The sequence below is a fragment of the Cladophialophora carrionii genome (assembly GCF_000365165.1).
Source record: "Cladophialophora carrionii CBS 160.54 unplaced genomic scaffold supercont1.10, whole genome shotgun sequence".
In the NCBI taxonomy this organism is placed as follows: domain Eukaryota; kingdom Fungi; phylum Ascomycota; class Eurotiomycetes; order Chaetothyriales; family Herpotrichiellaceae; genus Cladophialophora; species Cladophialophora carrionii.
The window spans coordinates 244,762-266,431 of record NW_008481817.1 but is presented as its reverse complement, the minus strand read 5'-3'; the positions used below and the strand labels follow the sequence as shown (position 1 = coordinate 266,431).

Sequence of the window (21,670 nt, the reverse complement as noted above, 5' to 3'; positions counted from 1 at the left end):
ACAAGACGTCGGAGAATCGGAGCTGGAAGAACCTGGAGGCGGTGAGGACACGACAAGCCACTGATGCCACACAATCACACAAGGTCTTGGAAATATCGCACAAGACTGCGGCCACGAAGGATAATGTCTTGAAAAGAGCTGTCCGGATCCTCCACCTGCGCGAGTGACAGACGCACACAAATGCAGGACGAGGTCCGGGTTTTGTTGTGTTCGCAGCCAATACTCGACCCAGGTCAATGGTCTCGCTCGGGTCGTCGAGGGCAGCAGCTGGTGATCAGTGGTCGTCTGACCCACGGCCTTGTCTGTGAGGCCGGGCTGGTAATTGAGGGCGATGCAAGGGCGCTGAGGTGGATTTGATGGATATATGGTGGTTTCGAAAGAGTGGTTCAAGCTCCTTCACCGCTCGGACAAGGCTCTTCAGGCAGCGAGGTCTGAAACCGGCGACGGATGCACGAGGCAGGAGGCAGGAGGCGCAGGCGACGGAGACTGGGAGACACCAGGCTTGTGGGCAGGTGCAAAACTTGCTCGCTCTCGTCGGGCGCGATATGAAGCTTTAGCTCAAACGTATATTGCGAGCACTGAAAGGCGCGCACAGGGTATTTCTTCGACCGTGCCTTCACCAGCTTCCAACCAAGCCCGACATCGTGGTCAGTTGTGGTGAGTTGGGGCTTGCGCCGTGGGGCTGGGTGACGGGGGCCGCCCGCGACAGTGCAAACTCAACCGCCAACGTGGATGTTTTGCGAGCGTGAAGCAGCCAATAAGGCAAGCAGGGGCGCTGCTAATAGGCGGCTGCTTCCCTATATCCCGCGTGCCCCGTTCGCCCCGAAGACGCAGAGCTTAGCTAGAACGGCATCTGCCCAAACATCGCTTGAGGCCCAGTAGTTAGGCCGCAACTTGTCCGATTTGGACCTCCGACCGGGCCTGCAGCCAGCTCACTTGTGCGCGGAATCCTTCGAGTGCATCAATTTTCCTTGGGATATGGGTTCCAGCAGGCGAGCGGCACTGCGGCATGCAGGCATGGGCTGCAAGGCAGACACTCGGTAGTCAGAGCAGTCGACGACCACATGGGCAGCGGTGGCCCCTAATTACACAGTATAGGGACTTGAGACTCAAGCAGCAATCCCCAGCCAGCTCAGCCCGGGTTCACTATTGATCCTTTCCGCTCAGCTGCTCCAGCCCGGAGGCGGATCGCAGCTACAGTGTATACAGGACAGTACAGCACTCTGAACACGTTCTCATTGCCGAACCTCAGCAGAGAGCTTGTTCACGCTTGGACTCCCCAATCTCTCGGCGTCGTCTCTCGCAGCAGTTGATGTCTGAATCAGCCACTGCAGACCCGCGCACAGACACGAGAGCGACAAACGATATGTGCAGTGCTGCATGAACATGTCTGCAGCGGCCAGTCCTTGCTGACGGTTCGAAATCCTGCCACTACTGCACTTCTGCAGCAGCCTCCCAGCGCGTGCATCTCGACCAGTCATCTATTTTCCTGCAAGCTCGGCTACGTCCATTCGTTGCCTCGAGGTTGGGCAGCGAATATTCCAGACAGCCTGGATTTCCATTGGCGCTGGGGTTCCTATATCGCGCTCCGACATGACTATTTCCAAACACAATTCCACCTCGCCGCCTCCATCAGCAGCACTCATCGGAGATGACATCGGAGCCATGAGATCATAGTCTGTCCATGCTCACATCTTGACCACTTCTCCGCAGGACCCAACGTTGACGTGGCAAGTCATGGTCGATGCGCCCCCTGCGTAACGGATTTTGAACTCGGGCTCCCGCGTGAGCTTAAACATCGTCAGTGTGATCTCTTTTTACGTCTCCCGTCCCAGAAGGAAATTACTATATGTCTGAGGTTGAGGTCACCAGACTATGACGGACAAGGCGCGTTGGGTCGAATTCTGGTCGGCCGCAGCCTTGTCGTTCACCGCTTATTGCCCATTACCTATTCCCCAGCATATTCGTCGACGAAAATTAATCAGAGCACCAATGTCCCGATCGAACCCGTATCGCCGGGGTTGTTGTTACCGGCAAAGCTGACATGAGGCCCTCGAGCATCACACGATTCCTGCCTCCGCTCCCGAATGGAGTGTTGCAGATCGGTCCAAATCAGCTGCTAAATTAAACCGGCAGTGCAACACCGACAACTGTTTCTCTACTCCACTTGACCACTTTGTTTTGGGCCAGCCGATGATGTTGCCTGGAGACCGGGTACGTTGTGGCCCTTCATCTCGTTCCACCGCCCGAGCGCGAGCAGGAAAGATCACGCTACTGTGTCATGGCTCAAACATGGATCTAGCTTGCTCATGTGTCAGAGCCTGAGTTGTCGAAGCATGAAACCTGCGCTTCTTGCAAGGATGGGCTCGATATCTCGGGGCGGGAGGACTTCTTTACCTGTCAGATCAAGATATCCCCGTGATCAACAGTTTCTGCAGGGCGGTTCAGGAAGGGCTTTTCCAGCAACGCTTCCTGCACTTGCTCGCCTCGACGGCTTCTCTGATGGCTGACCTTCACCGCCACTCTGTCTGCATCACCTGCATGAAGTCAGACAGCTCATAAGATGGTGACGCATTGAAAACCCAGAGCTTCGAGCCAGAATTGATACACTTGCAAGGTGAGATCGGAATTCCATTCTCATCCTCTTGGGCGAGCACATTCTTCACTTTGCAGCCATTTTCCGACCGATATTGCCGCCCCAGTTCCGCTGCATTATGTTCTGTATGCCCTTTGAGGATCGCTTCCCTCTCTCCAGGGGGTACCAGTTGCAGAAAATGGCCCAGAACAGCTCACAGCGGAGAGATATGGTCAAATGTCCATGCAAAATCATCCCTTGGGATTTTTTCGTGGGTGCAAGCATCCAGAACTCTTGAAATTTCGCACTACATTTTGCTCGTCTTTTAAGACACGAGAGTGTCATTTTTCAATGCCAGTCAGCATATCCTGCAGTTAATCCGGGGATGGCTGGGTTCTGACTGCTGCCCTTGACAACTCGAGTCGAGCTTGGACTCCTCTCCCTGCATTGTCCTCGACGGCTTGGATTTCATGGCTTTGTCTTGCTCAATCACCAGGTTTGAGCGCAGGCTAGAAATATGCCAACCGTGCTCCCCAGCACAGTGTAGCGCATGTTTGTTCCGCAAACGTGGGGCAAGCGAAAAGAGACTCAAGAGGCATTCTTCACCGGGGCGAGATTGTGTATCCCGTGGTAGGAGCGCGAGGCGCACCCGGGCGAATGACTTGTCAAGTCAGGCTCTCAAGATGGACACACATGACTTTGGAAATTCCGGTCCCGTGGCTGGCATCAACCGGTATATCGTTACTTCGAGCCGCACTTCTACTTCTCGCCAGCATAATATACTTGGGCAAAAGCACAGCACGTTCAGTTGACGTGGCTGTGGCCTCGTCCAACGGGGCCAACCCACCGTGGTGAAGCATAATATACAGTAAAGTCCCATCCGTGATTTTGTAACCCATATCCTGCCCGTGTCCCAAAGTGCATAGCCCATAGTCCATTCCCCCAATTCATCACATGTCTCGAAGTCCCTCACATTACGGCCTGAATCTCAGCCTGAATCCGACCTCGCCCCCGGGCCCGTCAACCCTCCTTTGCTCCCTGCCGTTGCCTCCCATCCAGTATCCCGAGCCATCACCCTCGGACCCCTCCGTTCTCACTTGGCGAGAACTCCCATTCTGCTGTACCACGTAGATAAACCTCGCGATCGTATCGGCTTCACCTCCAATCAGCTGTTGGGCGTTGAAGTGTTTGCGCACAGCAGCCGCCAGATTCGAAACCGGTTGATTGGGGCCGAGGTAAGTCCAAGGGCCCGAGGAGACGGATGACGCATCCCGTTCAGAGGCCGGGTGACCGGGGTCAGGCGGTTCGATAGATTGGGCTATTGCCAACGAGGTGTTCGAAGACCCGTCTGTCATGGACGTGTCTTTCAACTTGCCTTTCTCTTTGGACTTGCTACCGTGAGTCTTTCCGGTCCCGTTCGTCTGTTGCTGCTGCTGCTGCTGCTGCTGCGTCTGGCGAGCTCTGCGCCGTTGAAGGTGCTGTTCGTGCAGCTTGCGTCTGTAATAAACTACCGAGGGGGCGCGCTGTCCAACGTCAGATGACTTGTAGGCTAGCTCGGCGTGAGGTTGGTTGAACGCGGCGGGGACGGGGAGGCGGTGGGCGATGCGGTACGTGCGCAGGACGGCGACTGGCATTGTATCCCATTCAGTCTTTTTCCGATGGGCAAATTGCTCAAAATTAGCCTCAACTCGCGCCTAGCTTTCACATGATCGGAGGGGATTGCATTGCATTGCTTTGCATTTTGCCCGACGTACCCGAGGCAGACTTGGATCTTTGTCGGCCTCCACTGCTGGTGGTGCGGCTGCGGGAGCAGCAGTAGAGCCATTCCCGGTCACAGTGGCTTTGGATCCAACGCTGGCACCGTTGTGTCCTCCCGGAACCGACTTCTTCCCTTTCGACACGCCCGATCCACTGGTGGGACCAAGTGCAGACTTCTCTTTCTGGTTTGTGATGGTGCTTGAAGTCTCCGATCTCGAGTCGTCGACGTTACGTGCTCGGGCAGGAGGCATCGTGGGTTCGTGCGGGAGGCTCTCAGGGGCGTAGCTTGTTCAAAGCCGCAATGTCGTAAGCCTGCAGGGATTGAAGGGGAGCACATGCAAGTCAAACTGGATTGGCATTGAGAAAGCACCTCGAACGACCACGCCGGCGTCGTCGTCGTCGTCGTCGTCGAGTGTGCGCAGCTTTTGGCGAGCCTCCGCTCGTCAAGTCCGGCTCAGGGACGCGACAGAAAAACTGATGGCTACGTCATCGGGTCCCGAAGGAGCCCTAAACTCAAAACAGACAAGCGTCGTGGGCCGGCATCTCGGGCCCCGAGGGTAAAGCCACGTGACCACGAAGCCTTGCAGACAGACGCGGTCCGGTAGAAAAATTCTCTGCGTTTTGTGCAAGGCCTGTTCCTGCATGTCGACGGGAGATCGCATCTTGCAGATAGATGGTGGTGGCAAATTCTGCGCCGGCTTTGTACCTGCTACATATCTTGGATGTATACGGTCGTCATATGGGCAAAATGCGTACGCACTCACTGATGATGTGCCCAAGTCCCTGCACCTTTTCCAAGTGATGTGGGCCAGCTAGAACACGAGGGGTACACCTAGTAATGTACCATGGTAGCGAGCGAGAGATATAGAGAGAGAGAAGCGTTTGAAGATGATGGATGAGTGCGGATTGAAACGCTGGGGCATAGTCTGGTAGGGAGCATGTCGGATACACCATCACTGGTCGATCATAATCACCTACCCCCCTCCCATACACCATGCTGGCCGGGTATATGCTCTGAGCTCAGAGATGAGAATGAAAGTCAGCTGTCGAACAGGCTGCACATCCCAATTCATCGGCTGGGTCAAGTATTCTGGCCAAAGTCCTTTTACTCCAAACGCAATTCCGCGCCAGAAGCACTGAAAAAAGACCTGGGTGGGACTCCAGCTCATGTCAGTCTGCGGCATAATTCGACCCTGGGGTTCCGATCGCGTCTCTCTGGCTATGCATAGGAGAGGGATGGTTTCCTTTTTTTAGCCGCATGCTGAGGCACATCACGGTATCTGGTGTCTTCATGCACACAGGTCCGGGAGTACTGGGTAGGCGTTTGTGTGAACAGCAATGCTGCTCACTCCCGCAGAAGATCGCGGTTTCATTTTCATGCCAGACCAGCGTTTAAAGGCCCTATGCGAAGTATCTGCCATTCGTCCTCGGTATCCCTAAGGTTGAGCCCGACGTAGCTCAAACCTTGAGCTGATATCCATCGCGGTTGGAGGAAAATACCTCAGTTCCAGCATTTGCTGGAGACGGCCGCATCATGGAGATCGCAAAATTATGAGCGGTCTCGGATCCGGAGCGTTAGGCCAGGACCGCGCGCGGAATTGACACAGCTCCCGCCGCGATTTCGGTTCCACGGCTGCGAAATTCCTGACCGCGATTTTCGGGACTTCAGGGTTTCTGGTTGAGGATTGTATCTTTCGTCAAGTTGGAGTGCTTGTGGTGGAACTGGGAATTCACGGGCCACGAGGAACATGTGTGCTCGAGTATCTTCGACGCCAAATGGTCTCGCAACACGGGGCCCCATTGTAAGTAGTGTCCAAGTCCGCTTACTCGGTACTGACGGTCCAATTTCCTGTCCACAGAACTCCGAAGAAAGGCCGCCACATGCAATGAGAATTTCTTTCCACTCAAATTCTTTGCCTTCTTTGCCTTGTACGATATCACTTAACTCCGTGAGATGCACATGTTTTCACATGGCGCTACAGCTTCAGGATTTCGTCACTTGGATGTCGTCGGATCCTAGGGCCCTCCACATGGGAGCAGGGTTGTGGTGTGGCCAGCGCTGCGGTAACAGTGACATGTGGAGGAAGTACCAATTTTGGACGTGTGCGTCAATTACCCGAGGGAATTTTTTTGTTGGGTTCGAAATCTTAAACCATGTTGCGCTGACGATGCTTCCTTTGGGAGCTCTGACTGCGGCGCCTGGAGCCGTGAGTAATATGGTTCAGTCTGACGGAACTAACCCATTGAATGGAGGTCAAGGAGCGATAATGCACATGCACTCAAGACCCGATGATGAGGTTCTCGTAAATGATATCCGAACTCGACTTGGCGTGCGTGAGGGGCGATATCGGACAATCGACCGGAATATGCTTCCCTGCTATCATTTCATACACTCCTCGCCGTGGCATGTGATACTTATCCCGGTATAGTAGTCTGGATGCGTAGCAAGTCAAGTTGAATCAGTCTCAAAAGTATTCCCTCCACGACAGTGTGTGCGGAATGTAGCACACCCCGACAACTCTTGACATTGACCAACATGAGGCATATATGTCCTCGACGCATGCAGCGTCAGTAAAAGCGGTACGGTCCGAAAACGACGTATGGCACCAATCTTGCCTCACCCGTGGGTATGATCCCTTGCTGCAGTCGTGGATTTCCTCGGTGCTTTGGTGGAGATTAGAGTGCCTCGCAGATGCAGGCAGCACGAGCAACGAAGCAACTGTGGTCCAAATTCTGTCATGGTCGTCTAGGCAGTCAAGCGGACCATCTTGACCTGATGAGCCTGAAAACAGTGAAATGAGCCCGACTGTAAGACGAGAGCAAGCAGATTATGAGGAAACGACAAAGCTGCCACCCCACAAATGACCCGTTCAGAGCGTGGTAACAGTCAGACTTAACCCAGCTCCCGAGATACGAAAGCAACACGGCTGAGTACGAAACTCAGCTATAGGCTATATCGAACCGCATCGGGATCAAACGGGCGGGATGCAGCTTAGCGCGGATCGTTCTCTTCGTCACTGAATCGACATCGAGCGATGTTGGGTGCGATGAGCAAAGACGAAAGCTGGCGATCCTCCGGAGCAGGTCTGATGGATTGGGGTTCGTGCCTCTGCGAGGGCGAGTTCTCTAGTGCCGTGGAATGATTGACGCCACAGCCTTCCAGATAACAACGGCGAAATGCCGCCCCCGAACGATAGCCTTGCTCAATTGTGGCATGCGCGTGGGGAAGTGATCCCTATCCCTGAGTTCTCGACCCAGCATCTGGTCGTTGCTCTCCGTCCAACTCGTGCGCATGGGCTGCATGATGTCTTCGTCCTCGCAAACTCCAAAACTTACTCCCGAGGTCTATCCAGTGTCCAGCTCGTGCAATCTTCCCTCGGATTCATAAACCCTGAGCGAGGAATTCCAGATTAATTAATGGGATCAAGGTTACTTGGTGTTATCCCGAACAGTGTGGGGATGTGGGAGAAGGCCGTGTCTAGACCGGCACATGCTGAGATTCCCGGGCTCTCATCAAATCAGCAAAGCACGAGGATCGATAGATACCGCCCGGACAAAGCGGTACGTACCCCGTTTTGTGGTGGCGCTGGACTCCACGGGATGGAATAGCATTACACCGTTGATCAGATGGCCGTACCATGTAGCATTCTTGCCTCTTCTCGTCCAGCAGGCCATAAGACGCAAGATCTAGACTGCGCTGGCGTCTCGAAGAAAGAAAACGGGCATCAGCGCTGCCTAGGGTTTCGATAATTCACCTTGTGGAAAGGCGGCTTCTCAGGATGCAAATTAACCGCCTCAACTCCCTCGCACAGCGTGTTTTGGCCGCATCCGCCCTCGGTGGATACTGTTGAAGTCATGATCAGCAATGATCGCAGCTTGAAGATACGACGCAAACCGTGATATCCCTTGCTGCACTCCTCTGTACTGAGTACTGAGTGTTCCTTCTTCGGCGTGCGACATTAAAGTGTGTGCATGTGGTGCATGTGCCAATGCCACATTACCCAGGAGGCGGTGGTGCCTGGCTGTCTCGGGGTGATGAGTCCCGAGATCACGCCCCGCCAGTCTCCAGGCCGTAGCCACAGTTCCCTTGGCGGCCTGAACCTCCAATCTGACTCGTACAGTAAAGTAACTTGGCAGCCATTCCAGCTGGCCCCCTCAGCCTCTCAGCCCTGGGGAGCACGGGGAGCAAGACAATGCCCCCTTGCAGCGAACCTCCGAAGCATCAGCCCGAGACGCTGCGTGTGTCCACAAGTGGCCCTCATACGCGGATAGCCTTCCCTTGGGCCCGGAAGAAGTAATATCTCTCATACTTCACGCGAAACTACGATGGAAAACTTCTTTCAAGGTCGCCGTGTTGAAACTACTGTGCATGTGCGAGACGATGAACCATCTGGTCAAGCCACAGTCCCCCAGAAGGGCTTTGCCTGATTCATGGCGTCGCTAACCGTAAACTCCTTCTGGGGCGTTCTGATGCGTTCTGTGGGATCGCCGGTAATAGCCTAGCAGAGAACTCCGGGAAGGCCCCTCAACGCTGATGGCGCCATGCAAGGCAATCTTGGGCTTCCGTGTCAGCAGTCTCGCTGTTCCCACGACTCTTCACCAAGCTGCAGCATCATTGCTCGATGATGACTGCACTGAGGTGTGTGTCCGTGCCGCGGAATGACAGAGGAGGGGAGAGTGTCGTGTTCCGGCGAGACTGGTAGGAGGGCAGAAACATGTGCAGTCATTCTCAAGACGGTGCTCAAAATTATGCCTGCAAGTGTCAAAGGCTACGGGCGAGTCTCGCAGTCATCGGGCAACACACCGCGATAATACTGTATAGGTACCCTGACGGGTTCCGAGTTTTTATCGAGCGATTAACTAGGTACCACTAATTATTTTGTCAGACAGACCAAGCCGCGGAGGCGACTTTGTCACTTTGCTGCCAGTGCCGTGCCGAAGGATACATCCATCTCCTCTCGTGGGTCTCGCCAGAATTTTTCGTTTCCCCATGAATTTCCCTCCGAATACTGTGTCCTGGAAGTAGTCGTAGCATGTGGCCGTGTGAACCACTTTCACCCGCCTAAGCGTAGTTGCAAGCACCACCTTAAGTGGTCCTGCGTTGTCTGAAGCGGCTCCAGGTCTATCCACGTCACATCTCTGACACGGCTTCAAGGGCAAGCATATCTACGGCAGAGTATATCTCGACCGGGAAGTGACTACATACTAATCGAGCAACCCGCGGCAGCACGACCATCAGCCCGAATTCCGAAAGTTACGGGCGTCAAGGTTTGGCCGGGCTCTCCCCGTGTGATCGCAGGCAAATGTCATGAAGCCAAGGGCTGCGTTGTCATTTTCCGAAGGTTTATTCATTCCAGGCGCCTAAGCACAGCTGACACGGTCATTTGCTCCTCGCACCCCAGCTTCGGATGGCCCGTCACCCCCCAGACCACGGCGCCCTGTGCCACGTCGAGGAGAAACAGGCCCAACGAAGGACAGACAGGTCGAGAAATCTCCGTCGCCATCTATCACAGAGCCAAGGCAGGCTCGAAACATCAAACAAGGTCGGAAACGACACATCATTCGACAGGGAGACGTAACCTCCGGCGGCACAGGTTTCCTCCTATCAACGTGCCTCGGCGCTCTTCTCCTGCTTTCGGCGTCACCGCTGTGCGTCGGTACCTCGAAACGGAGTACCTGGTACCTTTGCAGGTGCCGTCATTATTGCCAAAGGCTCTCCAGGCTCAACGTGGCCTGATAAGGAATCGGCGCTAACGGAGGGGTCCACCAGCTGCGGTGACTGAGCCTGGTCTTTTCATTTCTTTTCGGTTGCCTGGAGGGCCGAAAAGGTGTCTCTGGCGGAGTGGAGAACCCCATCATCTGTCCCACAGTTACAGAGAGCGTCTGGTTACCTCTCCCTCACCCACAGGCCGGCCACGGTTACATGTCAAACCTGCGCACGGGTGCCACACGCTGTTGCCTCGCGTCAAGTGGTGCAGGCGCCCACCAACTAGCGAGCCGGGCAAGGGCGGCGGTGCCCACATTCCTGCTGAAGGTACGAAGCCAGGAGTTAAGCAGCTTGGCCTCTTCAGGCTTCTGCATCCTTCTGTCAGAAAAAAAGACAAACACGCCTTCACCCCCATCCGAAACCCCTGCTTTGCCCCGGTCTCCAGTTTTTCCACGTCCGCAGTGCCGGGTAATTTCCTCATCCTCAATTTCTCAACTGAGCACTCTCGTCTCATCACCTCGCAGACGGGTACGAGTCGACGACCTTCTCCAACACGCCTCCGGCTCATCTCTGATCCCAATCTACTCCTGCATATCTGACAAAACTCCGTCCACCCCGGACTCTCCTCCTTGTTTCTTCTCCTCTTTTCCCCCAACCCGACGCCAAATTACTCTGACCACACTATTTCCCTTACCTCACCACCTACCACACCACCCGCTGCCAGGAGACCTCCCACACTACAGCCTGTTATCGCCAATCCACGGCCAACACCAATCTGCGCCTTTCCGACCCCAGGTCTGCGGCCGGCCTCGTGCATGCGTCACGCCTCCATCCGTCACCCAAGTACATCCTGCACACGGAGTGGATGATTCACCCCACGATAAGCGATCATCGGTTTGGGGAACAAAGTATCCCCTTCGCTCGAATGCAACGCTCTTCATCCGCAGTAGACTTTACTGCTCTTCTCAACCCGTCGCCTCCTCGCTCCTCCGACCCTGCTACGTCTTCCTTACCGTCGCCTGACCCTGTCGCGCCACAGCCCCAGAACGGTGGTACCTCGACGACTACGCAGACCGATAGTAACATGGCCGCCGCCGTCAGCCTGATGCCAACGCCGCTGGCGTCGCAGCCTGCCAACCCAGACGATAGACAAGATCTCCCGCGGCCGTACAAGTGCCCTCTCTGCGACCGAGCGTTCCATCGTCTCGAGCATCAAACCCGACATATCCGTACGCATACAGGAGAGAAGCCTCACGCTTGTCAGTTCCCTGGGTGCAGCAAGCGTTTCAGCAGATCCGATGAGTTGACTCGCCATTCACGGATACACAACAACCCCAACTCACGCAGGAACCAAAAGACACATCAAGTTGCTGCCGCCGCCGCATTGGCGGGCCTTCAAGATGGCTCAAACCAGAACCTCGCGGCTCAAGCCCAGATGATGCCGCCGCCGAACAAGAACAGTATGCCACGTTCAGCACCTACTTCAGCCGTCGGTTCACCCAATGTTTCACCGCCTCATTCGTTCGCGGTCCAAGCCTCGACTCACGGCTCTCATATCCCTACTCATCTAGGTCCATTTGGACGAAGTGATGACCGGAATGCAATGGACATCAATCTCCTTGCGACTGCCGCTTCTCAGGTCGAGCGAGACGAACACGTCACAAGAGTCCCCTACCAGCATCAGCACCATCTTTTCAGTCATCGGAGCCACCACACCAATGGACGTCTGCCTTCTCTGTCGGCCTACGCCATCTCTCACTCGATGTCGAGATCGCATTCGCAAGAAACCCATGACGAAGACCACCGTGTGAAGCGGTCGAGGCCGAACTCGCCACACTCCACCGCTCCCTCGTCACCGACATTCTCTCATGAGTCGATCTCGCCGACACCGGATCACACACCCCTGGCAACCCCTGGCCACTCTCCGCGGCTTCGACCTCACGGCAGCGATCTGCAGCTCCCCGGCCTTCGACATCTTTCGTTAGGCCACACACCTCTTCTTGCTCCGATGGAACCGCAAGCCGATGGCTCTTACTCCCACATCCCGCCGCCACAACATACCGGGCCTTCGATCGCCGATATCGTGACAGGAACGCAACGCAAGCTTCCCGTCCCGCAGCTCCCCAAAATTGGGGTCGCTGAGATGCTACATTTACCCGGTGGCTTGAGCTCGGGAGAATCAAGTTCAGCGGCATCGATCAACGGCGACTTGGCACGGTGACCGGTTCTCGTTGATTCATGCGTTTACGGTCCCTACAGCGGTTTGGGCACGGCGTGAATTCAGAAGCAACAATATTCTGTCATCTTTACTCTCTTGTTCACTGGCGCCATGGGTAGTCATTATTTTGGGACAGAGCTGACGCCCCCGGTTTGGGCCGCTCGGATGAAGGGTGAACGAAACTACAGCGCGGAGCAGGTCATAGATGGGCAGCGGACAACCAGGAAATGCGCGGTCAGATTGCGCCAGATAGAGCGGCGTTTATTGGTGGTGTGTTTTGTATGGTTTACTGGTGTGAACCCGAGCGAATTCGCGCTCCTTAAGAGTCAAGCAGCCAATCCCCTGTTTACATGTGTAATTTTGAGATAGCCAATTCAGTCTGACACCGAGACTTGAGGCCCTGAGGCTGCCGTGTGAGGCATCAGGGCATCGCTCCTCATAGCCGCCAAGGACTCCGCTTATGGCGATGATCGAAGGTGACGATGAATCCCACTAACCACTTGTTTGGAGTATCTCCCTACTGTATACAGTACACACTGATCCCGCCGACTCCGGTGTCTGGGCAGCTGAGTCACAGTGCAGGCTAGCGTCTTGTACAATGAACAATCAGAAACCATGATTCGAATCCCCGGGGCTCGCTTGGAGCATGAACCAGACAAGGGATTGGGGGCGGAAGGACTTTGCGACAAATAGCCACTGCGTCGCCGGCGGCTTTTCAGAGCGCCCAACATTTCGAAACCTTGCGAATCGGGCGAGCTGACTGTGGAAATGACCACTGCGCCCGTGAGGACGCCGTACTGACTTTGCTGCACCGAACACTTCATTTGCGACCTCAGCTTATCAGCCCATGTAACCACATCCCCCGTGGTTTCCCACCCCACCCTATGCAGGGCTGATGGGTTCGTGACCAGTCCAGCTGCACGGGTTGGCCAGATTTCGCCTCATCACGGCCCGAGATGTGGACGGGCAAAAAGGAACAGTACGAGGACTTGAAGCTGGCCCTGGTCTAGATTGCTATCCACCTTGGTTACACAGCAGGTTTTCCTGTGATGCCCCGGACGGTCACGCAAATGCAACCGCAGCCAGACGCGAGAACCGGGGGAATCGCGGAGTCCCCAGTTTTTGACAAACCAAAAGGATGCGGAGGTCAGATTGTCAAGCTCTAGATCATGCGAATTTACCCACGACCCTCCGGCAACCGTTTCATCACTCTTTCTCGTCCCCAGTCGCCGCGGGAATCGTTGTCCGCTTCCTGTCCCGGATAGCCGATCAATGGGAGATTGGAATCGTGGCGCGCAGAGAACCCGAGGGTCATGTCAGGAAACAAGACGTCGGACTGATGTGGTGACTCGAGCCCATTCGGACCGGGGGGGAGGGGGTGCATCTTCAGTGACTTGCCAGGTGCGAGGTGCGAGGTACAGTTACTCGTACTCATGCCGTGCCGATTCAGGCATAACCGAGCCGAGGGTACATCCTCGGGTGATTCGACCTGAGATCTGAGTCGCCTGTCAATCGTAAGAATGATGTCCAGATGGGGCGGTCAGAGTAGGGACGTAACAGTGATGAATGTTATACCGAGGGTGGGCGATGTGTCTTGTCTTGTCGCGATGATGTTTTCTCCTATCTGGGAAGACGACTAATCACTCGATACTCGTTCTGTGTACTCTGTACTCCGTACTTTTGATGGACGGGAAACACGGCGCGCAATCCGTCCTGTTGCCGCACTTCGCCGACGCGATAAACTCGCGATCGCCGGGCACTTTTGAGCATCCCGAAATGACGCTCGTCAAGGACGATACAGGCATAAGTACATACCCAATCGGTGCGATAATCGCGATCATCTCGATTTTCGAGGCACGACCATCCGCTTGGCATCTTCGCTCGCAACCGAATGCGGATTTCTTTCCCCCACCGCCCCCCTCGCTCATTTCTTCCCCACAGCAATCTATCAAGCATAGATCGCCCGGGTCTAGGGCAGAAGAGGCGGCTTTTCGAATTCGCTCTTGATTCAAGCTCCGAGTCCCAACCTGATCGACAGTACGCTTGGGGTACGGAGAGCACGGAGGCACTCTCACGGTACCGGGTTATGCCATGCCAGCTGAGACAACTGCGGTCCTATTGTCGCTGTCCCGCGTGGGGGCAGCAGGGCAAGGCGACGTGTGATTGAAATCACACAACCACCTGCCAGTCATTCGGCATCATCAACTGACCACGATCGGGCAGGGCTCTGCATTCACCGTCTTATCGCCCTATCTCCCGGTGCCAGCCCTCCATTGGCCTCCCCGTCCGCGATGCAGCACATGTTCAGACCCAGTCGGCTGATGAGTACCAATGGATGTTGAAGGTGGACACCATCAATTGCTGGGGAACACATGCCTGCAGAACAATACCTCGTACGTGCTGGATTTGACTTGTTCGCGGCCAAGAGTCTGTCGCTTTCTGCCACCCAGTTGACACAATACATGACTTCGCTCCCTCATTTTCACCACTGGGTGCCGATCACTCAGCACCTACTCTATTCCGCATCGCCCTTGTTGGCCAAGATGCGTCTGCGATGTTGGGGATCGAGAGAGGCTGCCTGAATGTCCACTTTCTGCTCCCTGCAGCCTTGCCCACCGCTCACCCATCCGCGACATGGGCGACTAAAAGCTGCGGAAAGAAACTCGGAAGTCTAAAGTTGTTTCTATCGCACGGATAAGCGAGAGCACCACCCAGTGCTGCCCAGAATACGAATGATCGACGACCCAGTCGTCCCCATTGAGGTGCACCTGAGCGCATGTCGGCCATCGAGAAGGGATTGCGATCGCAGAGGCGAATCAGGCATCGACTGCAAACACCAGCTCCGGCTGCACCAGGCCAAGGGCTCGCCATAACCATGGCGCGGGCGACACACGATCAGCCGGTAGGGATGATGACAGGACAGCAGTGCAGGCGACAAGATTTTATTGGTGAAGTCTTTTCTCGATTACATGTTGTTTTATTGCGCGCCAACACGTCAGATTTGTTCATGGTGAAGGCTTGCCAGGGTGTTCAGTGTAGAGCCTGACTCGGCTGAAGCTTGCAAGTCCGAGCTTGACCCAGGGGTGTTCTACGAGTGCATGATGTACCCAGTACCCAGGACGTACTGTGTGACAGTGACCAGTCTCTCCGCATGCCACCACGACGACCGGCAAGCCACGGCCAAGGAGGCCCACAACTTCCCCATGTTCCGAGTCCTTCACTATCGAAACTTTCTGCGGGGGGGATAACTAGCCGATAGGAAGAGGATCTCCCTTCCGCCCGACCGTCGACCTGACGTCCCATGCAAGTGCAGTACCTTGATTCAGCTGCTGGACCTGAGCACGGCAACATGGATATTGTCACCGTCAATAATGTGGCACATCTTTTCTCAACTTACTTCCGGCACTGCAGGACAATAAGCAAGGTTTACCCCAGATCTGCATTCCGGAGGGTTGACCCGTACGTCCGAATAAGGGGCAACAGCACCACTGGACAAGACGAGGCCGGTCCCCGCCAAAAAGAATAACCCTCACATTGACACAGCAGCGTGCACGAGGTCAGCCGGCTCGCTGCCAGACGAGATTTTGTTGGGATCAACGGGCTCTGCTCTTGCTCTGCCTTGCGTCATGACTTTGCAATCATGACGAATCCCACCATTCGGCAGATGTGACATGACATTTTGTTGTCGGTGAGAAGCAACAACCACAGCGGCGGCGCCCACACCCCTGTCGGTGAGCTCATCTCGCGCTGACAAGCCACGATGCGACTGCGCGTCCCAAATTGCACCACCCGCATCGCATCCACATCCATATCCACATCCATATCCACATCCACATCCACTTCCGCATCCCATATCCGCATCCGCATCCGACATTCCATTCATCCAAGCGAGCAGACAACTCCAAGGCGTACTCGTATGAGAGCACAGCATGGCATACGAGTATCACAGGCAGAGCTGGCTAAGGCTGGCTGGGACTGATGATCCCGGATATGACTTCCACTGCACTGTGTACGAGCACTCGGTACCTCGTAACACGTAACTCGTAGATTTGCACATGCATGTCTCGCGAGAGTGAGGCCCTACCGCAGCGAGCTGGCTGGCAGGCAGGCAGCACATGCCAATTCCGTCTTGGTTGCCTGTCGCGTCTCGAAACTGACCAGCCCGTCAGCCAGGCCCGGCACCTATCTACGCAGTTCCTTATCAACCCCTGCTTGATTTGCGCACCACAAGTAAGGAGCACGAGTAAGGAGTCAAGGAGTCCTCTTGTCCCATTATCCTATTGACCCCATTATGCGATGAATCCCTCTGTCATTACGGCCTCGCGCGGCGCGGGATCGGCTCGTGCAGAGAGTCCCGCCTGACATTGACATTGACACTGACACTGACAGTCACCCAACAGTGGTAGTGGCATTGACCGACACACTAACGCACTACTCGTACAATACCCTGCATCCGTTCAGCTCAGTTCAACTCACTCAGCTCGTCTCATCTCCTGGTGCGCATCCGAACTCAGGGATCAAGTTCGGATACGTACGTACCGTACTGGGTACGCAAGATAGACACATAGGCAGGTAGGTGGCAGGTGCTTGGAATTTGGAGTTGGAGCTGCTGGACCTGCACCTTTCGCCTTTCGCCTTTCGCCTTGCTGGACAAGGAGAGCGGCTGTCACCTACAGTAACTGTGATGGTGACTGTGACAGTGGCTGTACACAGTCACAATGCATAGTTCGTCTTCCGAGGACTCGGAGGACTTCATTTGAGGCTGCATGCTACCTAGTACCTACGTACTGTAAGTTATCTACTTTACTGTCGGTATGTAAGCTATGTAAGCCATGTACCGACATCGACATCGACACCGAGACAGCTACAGCTAGTACTGTACGGAGTACACCAGGCTATATATATCTATGTCCACGTCTACATGTATGTACCTAGGGACCCTTAGTGACGGAACCAGCCTGTGTACAGTCAGGTATGTCTATATGCGTTACGTGCCCATGTACGTACTGTATCCCTTGCCGGCCCACTCGTCTTCATCTTCTATCCCTAATTACTGGAGTACACTACTACGAGATACTGTATAATGTATTATACGGGAGTACCGTGCACGAGTATGGCCGTCGGGGCCGTCGACGAGGCGTCCAAGGATAAAGGTGTCGATGGGTCACGATTGCGGCGACCGATTCATTTCACTTACTCACACGCTCGCTCACTCACTCACTCATTCATTCACTCACTCAACTACATGCTTTTACCCATTCATATTCGACCTTCAATCCCGCTAGCTCTAGTACAATACGGTACAGTAGTCCTAAGAAGGACAGACGGCCACAGATTCGAGTATCATCTTGCATTATATTGTACTCCGTATACACGGTCTCTCGAGGGCGGACTCTACCATCCAGAACCTGGTTGGCGGCTGACACAATACGGGGTATCCTTCCTGGGCGTAACAACAACAACAACAACAACCACCACCACCTAAAGCCATCACATCACATACATACCGTGTGTATATAATGTACATACATCTTTCAGAGAAGAGATTCTATCGCGGCCCCGACGTCGTAAATGCAGCTCAAATGCAGCGTGAGCCGAGTCTGGAGCTGGAGCTGGAGCTGGAGCTGGGTCTGTCTCCCACGCAGCTTCTATAGGAGATGCCACTGACTGACTGACTCACCACTCACTCACCGACTCACTCACCGACTCACTCGGTCGATGCCCATTCTATGTCCATCGAGTTCCAGGCCATGTCTAAATATGGATTATTTTTTCTTTTCACTGATTTCCTCCCTTTGAGAGAGGTGGCCATTGTCGTACCCGTGCATGCAGCATACACACATTCAAGCAGTGGTGTTTCTAGACCGCGCGCCATCCCCTGCGCGAGTCATCTTCCGGGTCATCTCGAACCACAGGTATGTTCTTTGCCAACGGACACAGCTGGAAACGGACAACCCTGTTATACATATGATGCCGGTTGACAAAGCTGACATCGACCCTTCTCCGCATCTATATACACGGCGTTGCAGCCGAAGATTAGTCGTCGTCGTCATCGTCATCGTCGTCCTTGTCCTCTTTATCCTTTCTCCCCTTCTCTTTCCTCTTCAGTGCATCTTTCCATCTGTGGTTGACTTCGTTGACACTCACGTCAGGAAAGACAATCTTGAAGACATCGTCGTACCAGTTCACGGGATGGCCTTCTATGCCCTCTTTGATGTTCTGGAAACACAAGTCAGTCGTCGACGCAAGCGTAGAAATAGATAAAAACTCACCTCGGGCAACTCAACCCAGTCGCCCCAATTATCCTTGGGGAACAGAATCCTGTTACAACCCGCCCGTCTCGCGGCGACCGTCTTCTCCCTCAACCCACCGATCCTCAGCACTTTGCCCGTGACCGTCAGTTCGCCGGTCATTGCCAATGCGGGATCAACTTCTTTGTCCATGGCGAGACTCAACAGTGACGTGGCCATGGTGATCCCCGCCGAAGGACCGTCTTTTTGCACGGCCCCCTCCGGGCAATGCAAGTGGATCTTGGCGTGGTCGAAGAACTTGTTCTTGGGGAATTTCGTGGCAAGGAGGTGTTTGGCAAAAGAATACGCTATTTGAGTCGATTCCTTCATAACGGGTTTGAGGTTGCCCGTGCGTTCCAGGCCCGGACGGCCGGACTGTGACAGTGCAGATTCAAGGATCGATTCGACGTAGAGGGCCGCGCCGCCCATGCTTGTCCAGGCTAGACCCATTGCTACGCCCGGCGGTGTCGTCTCATAGAGTCGGTCGGCCGTGAAGATCGGTGGCCCGACAAAGTCTTTTAGATTGTCTTTCGTGATGGTAACGTGGACAGACTCCGGTACGGTGAGCGCTACACGAGGCTTTTCCGTGGTTTCTTGCTCGATATTCTCCGGCGTGTCCTTGACGTCGGTGTTGTCCTTTTTGCTTTCTTCCAAGGCGGCTTTCCCTTCCGCCGTCAGCGCCTCAGACTCCGGCAAGGCTTCTTCTCCCAGGTCCTGGATGATTTTCAGGGCCGACTTTCGATACACCTTCTCGATATGCTTTTTCAGATTACGCACGCCGGATTCTCGGGCATACTTGTTGATCAGCTCTTCGATGGCCGAGTCGTCCAATTTAACATCCACGTCCTTCAGGCCCGACAGCTCTTTAGCCTGGGGTGCAAGGTATCGATCAGCGATGGCTTTCTTCTCATCGGCGACATAACCGCTGAGCTCGATGACTTCCATTCTGTCAAGGAGAGGACGGGGAATTGTGTCGGTCATGTTTGCCGTACAGACAAAAAGGACCTTGGACAAGTCGACGGGGATATCCATGTAATGATCCAAAAAGCTCGAATTCTGCTCTGGATCCAGTAGTTCGAGGAGTGCTGAAGACGGGTCTCCCTGGTGACCGCGGCCGATCTTGTCGACCTCGTCAATGAGAATGAGCGGGTTCTCGGTCTGACACTTCTTCAAGGCTTGGATGATTCTTCCAGGCAGAGCGCCGACGTAGGTCCGACGATGGCCCTTGATCTCGGCAACGTCCGTCAAACCCCCGACACTGAAGCGGTAGTACTGTCTGTTCAGTGCGCGAGCGATCGACTTGCCGATCGACGTCTTGCCCACGCCAGGAGGGCCGACAAAACATAGGATCTTGCCTTCGACTGTTCCACGAAGCTTGCCAACCGCGATGAACTCGAGTATCCTATCCTTGACGTCTTTCAGTCCGTAGTGATCCTCGTCCAGCACGGTCATGGCGTTCTTAATGCCAAAGTTCTCGGCGCTTCGCTGGCCCCAAGGGATCTGGGTGATCCAGTCGAGGTAGTTCCGAGTCACATTAAATTCGGAAGCTGCGGGTTCCAGATGTGCCAGCTTGTTGAGCTCCTCGTCAAAGACCTTCTTGACGGCCTCGGGCATGGCTAGTTTCTGCGCCTTCTCGCGGAACTTCTCGACGAGCTTGTCTTTGCCATCGGACTCGATACCCAGTTCGCGGCGGATACCTTTCATTTGTTCCATGAGCCAGTACTCTCGTTGCCGCTTCTGGATCTTGCTTTCAACGTCCTTGGAGATCTTGGACTGAAGCTGGGCATTCATCAGCTCCTTCTTGAGCACGACCAATGCTTTGTGCAGCCTTCGAGCCACATCCATTTCTTGCAAGACATCCTGTAATTCTCCAATCTCGCCAGCCGAGACCGCGGCTGCAAAGTCTGCCAGCTTGGCTGGCTCTTCGAGTACGTTGCCCTGGTATTGCGAGACACTGAAATCCGAAATCTGGTCCCGGAAAAGCTGGTTCAGACTGGCGACCTCCTTGAAAACACTGACAATTTCCGAAGTCAAGGCCTTAATCTCGCCGCTCTTCCTGTCAAAAGGCTGTTCCGCTAGGTTCTCCACGTTCACCAACGAGATAGGGAATTTGCGAAGGAAAGCAGTGGGTTCGTAGACGCCCATTTGGCTGGACTGGTCCTTACTCGGTTCCTCGAAACTTGCCACAACATCCCCTTTGTTGTCTGGCCCTTCGCCCTTCGACTTCTCTTCCTTCACCGGCTGGACTTGCATCATGGACGGCTCTACTTCGCCTGCTTTCGACGGAGGCATCAAGGCGGTCATTTTGATACGGCGATGCGGATACAGTACGGCCGTCAAACTGTGTTCATCTCCGTGAACCGGAAACGCGCTAGTAATCTGGGCGAACACTCCAACATCATGGACGTCATCGACCTTCTCAATGATGTCCTTGTCGGCGTTGTCGTCCTTGAACAGAAACGCCCCGACGTAGGGTTGGCCGCGCTTCATCATCTCGGTGATGGCAGCAACCACATTGGGATCCCGGATCGTGATAGCCTTGTAAAACCCGGGGAATAGAGGACGCTTTGCGATGGGGATCGCCATGACCTGGGGATAGACCTCTGGAACTGTAGGTTTCGTGATCTGCGTGCTCTTCCGCCCACGTTTGCTGCCATCGTTCCCTGACCCTACGCCTTGTGCGCCCGGTTGCGAATCCCCGCTGGACCCCCCTGCAGCCGCGGATTTCGCATTGTCGGCAGATTGAGGTATCGGTTGCGGCTCGGCGGCAGACTTTTTTGTTTCCGCTGCGTCTTCTGTCCGTGGAGCTTCGTCCAACTCCTTTTCTACCTTTTCAGCTTTGGCCTCGGCCTCCTCTTGCTTGGACTGGGGATCGTCTTCGGGTGGCTTGTCTTTCCGCCGCGCGGGATGCGAGGAGAACTGACGTATTTGTAATCCATGTCGAGCGACAATGGGAGAGTAGCTTGAGGTGAGTCGCGGATTCGCGGGGAAACTTGATGCGTGCCTCTGGAGAAGTTGCCGTCTGCAGTCCCTACAGATGTTGAAGGAGCCGTGCCGGAGTGCAGTCCTCCATGGCAGCGTTTGGCCACGAAGCATGCTCTGGGTCGAGGGGAGTGGCTGCG

General features: G+C 54.8%; 3 protein-coding genes across 3 annotated transcripts; 1 reads left to right on the top strand and 2 right to left on the bottom strand.

The window, feature by feature from the left end:
• Window positions 1-3,549: 3,549 nt before the first annotated feature.
• On the bottom strand, window positions 3,550-4,584 carry G647_09568 (uncharacterized protein; the record flags this gene model as incomplete). Its single annotated transcript, XM_008725562.1, has 2 exons — window positions 3,550-4,224; window positions 4,330-4,584. 2 exons carry the CDS (start codon window positions 4,582-4,584, stop codon window positions 3,550-3,552), a joined length of 930 nt encoding a protein of 309 aa, XP_008723784.1.
• A 6,381-nt stretch (window positions 4,585-10,965) lies between these two features.
• Window positions 10,966-12,261, top strand: G647_09567 (uncharacterized protein; the record flags this gene model as incomplete). The annotated part of the gene is made up of 1 exon (XM_008725561.1): window positions 10,966-12,261. The coding sequence occupies one exon, from the start codon at window positions 10,966-10,968 to the stop codon at window positions 12,259-12,261; it is 1,296 nt and encodes a 431-aa protein (XP_008723783.1).
• A 6,033-nt stretch (window positions 12,262-18,294) lies between these two features.
• G647_09566 (ATP-dependent protease La) lies at window positions 18,295-21,644 on the bottom strand (the record flags this gene model as incomplete). Its single annotated transcript, XM_008725560.1, has 2 exons — window positions 18,295-18,477; window positions 18,531-21,644. 2 exons carry the CDS (start codon window positions 21,642-21,644, stop codon window positions 18,295-18,297), a joined length of 3,297 nt encoding a protein of 1,098 aa, XP_008723782.1.
• Window positions 21,645-21,670: the final 26 nt, after the last annotated feature.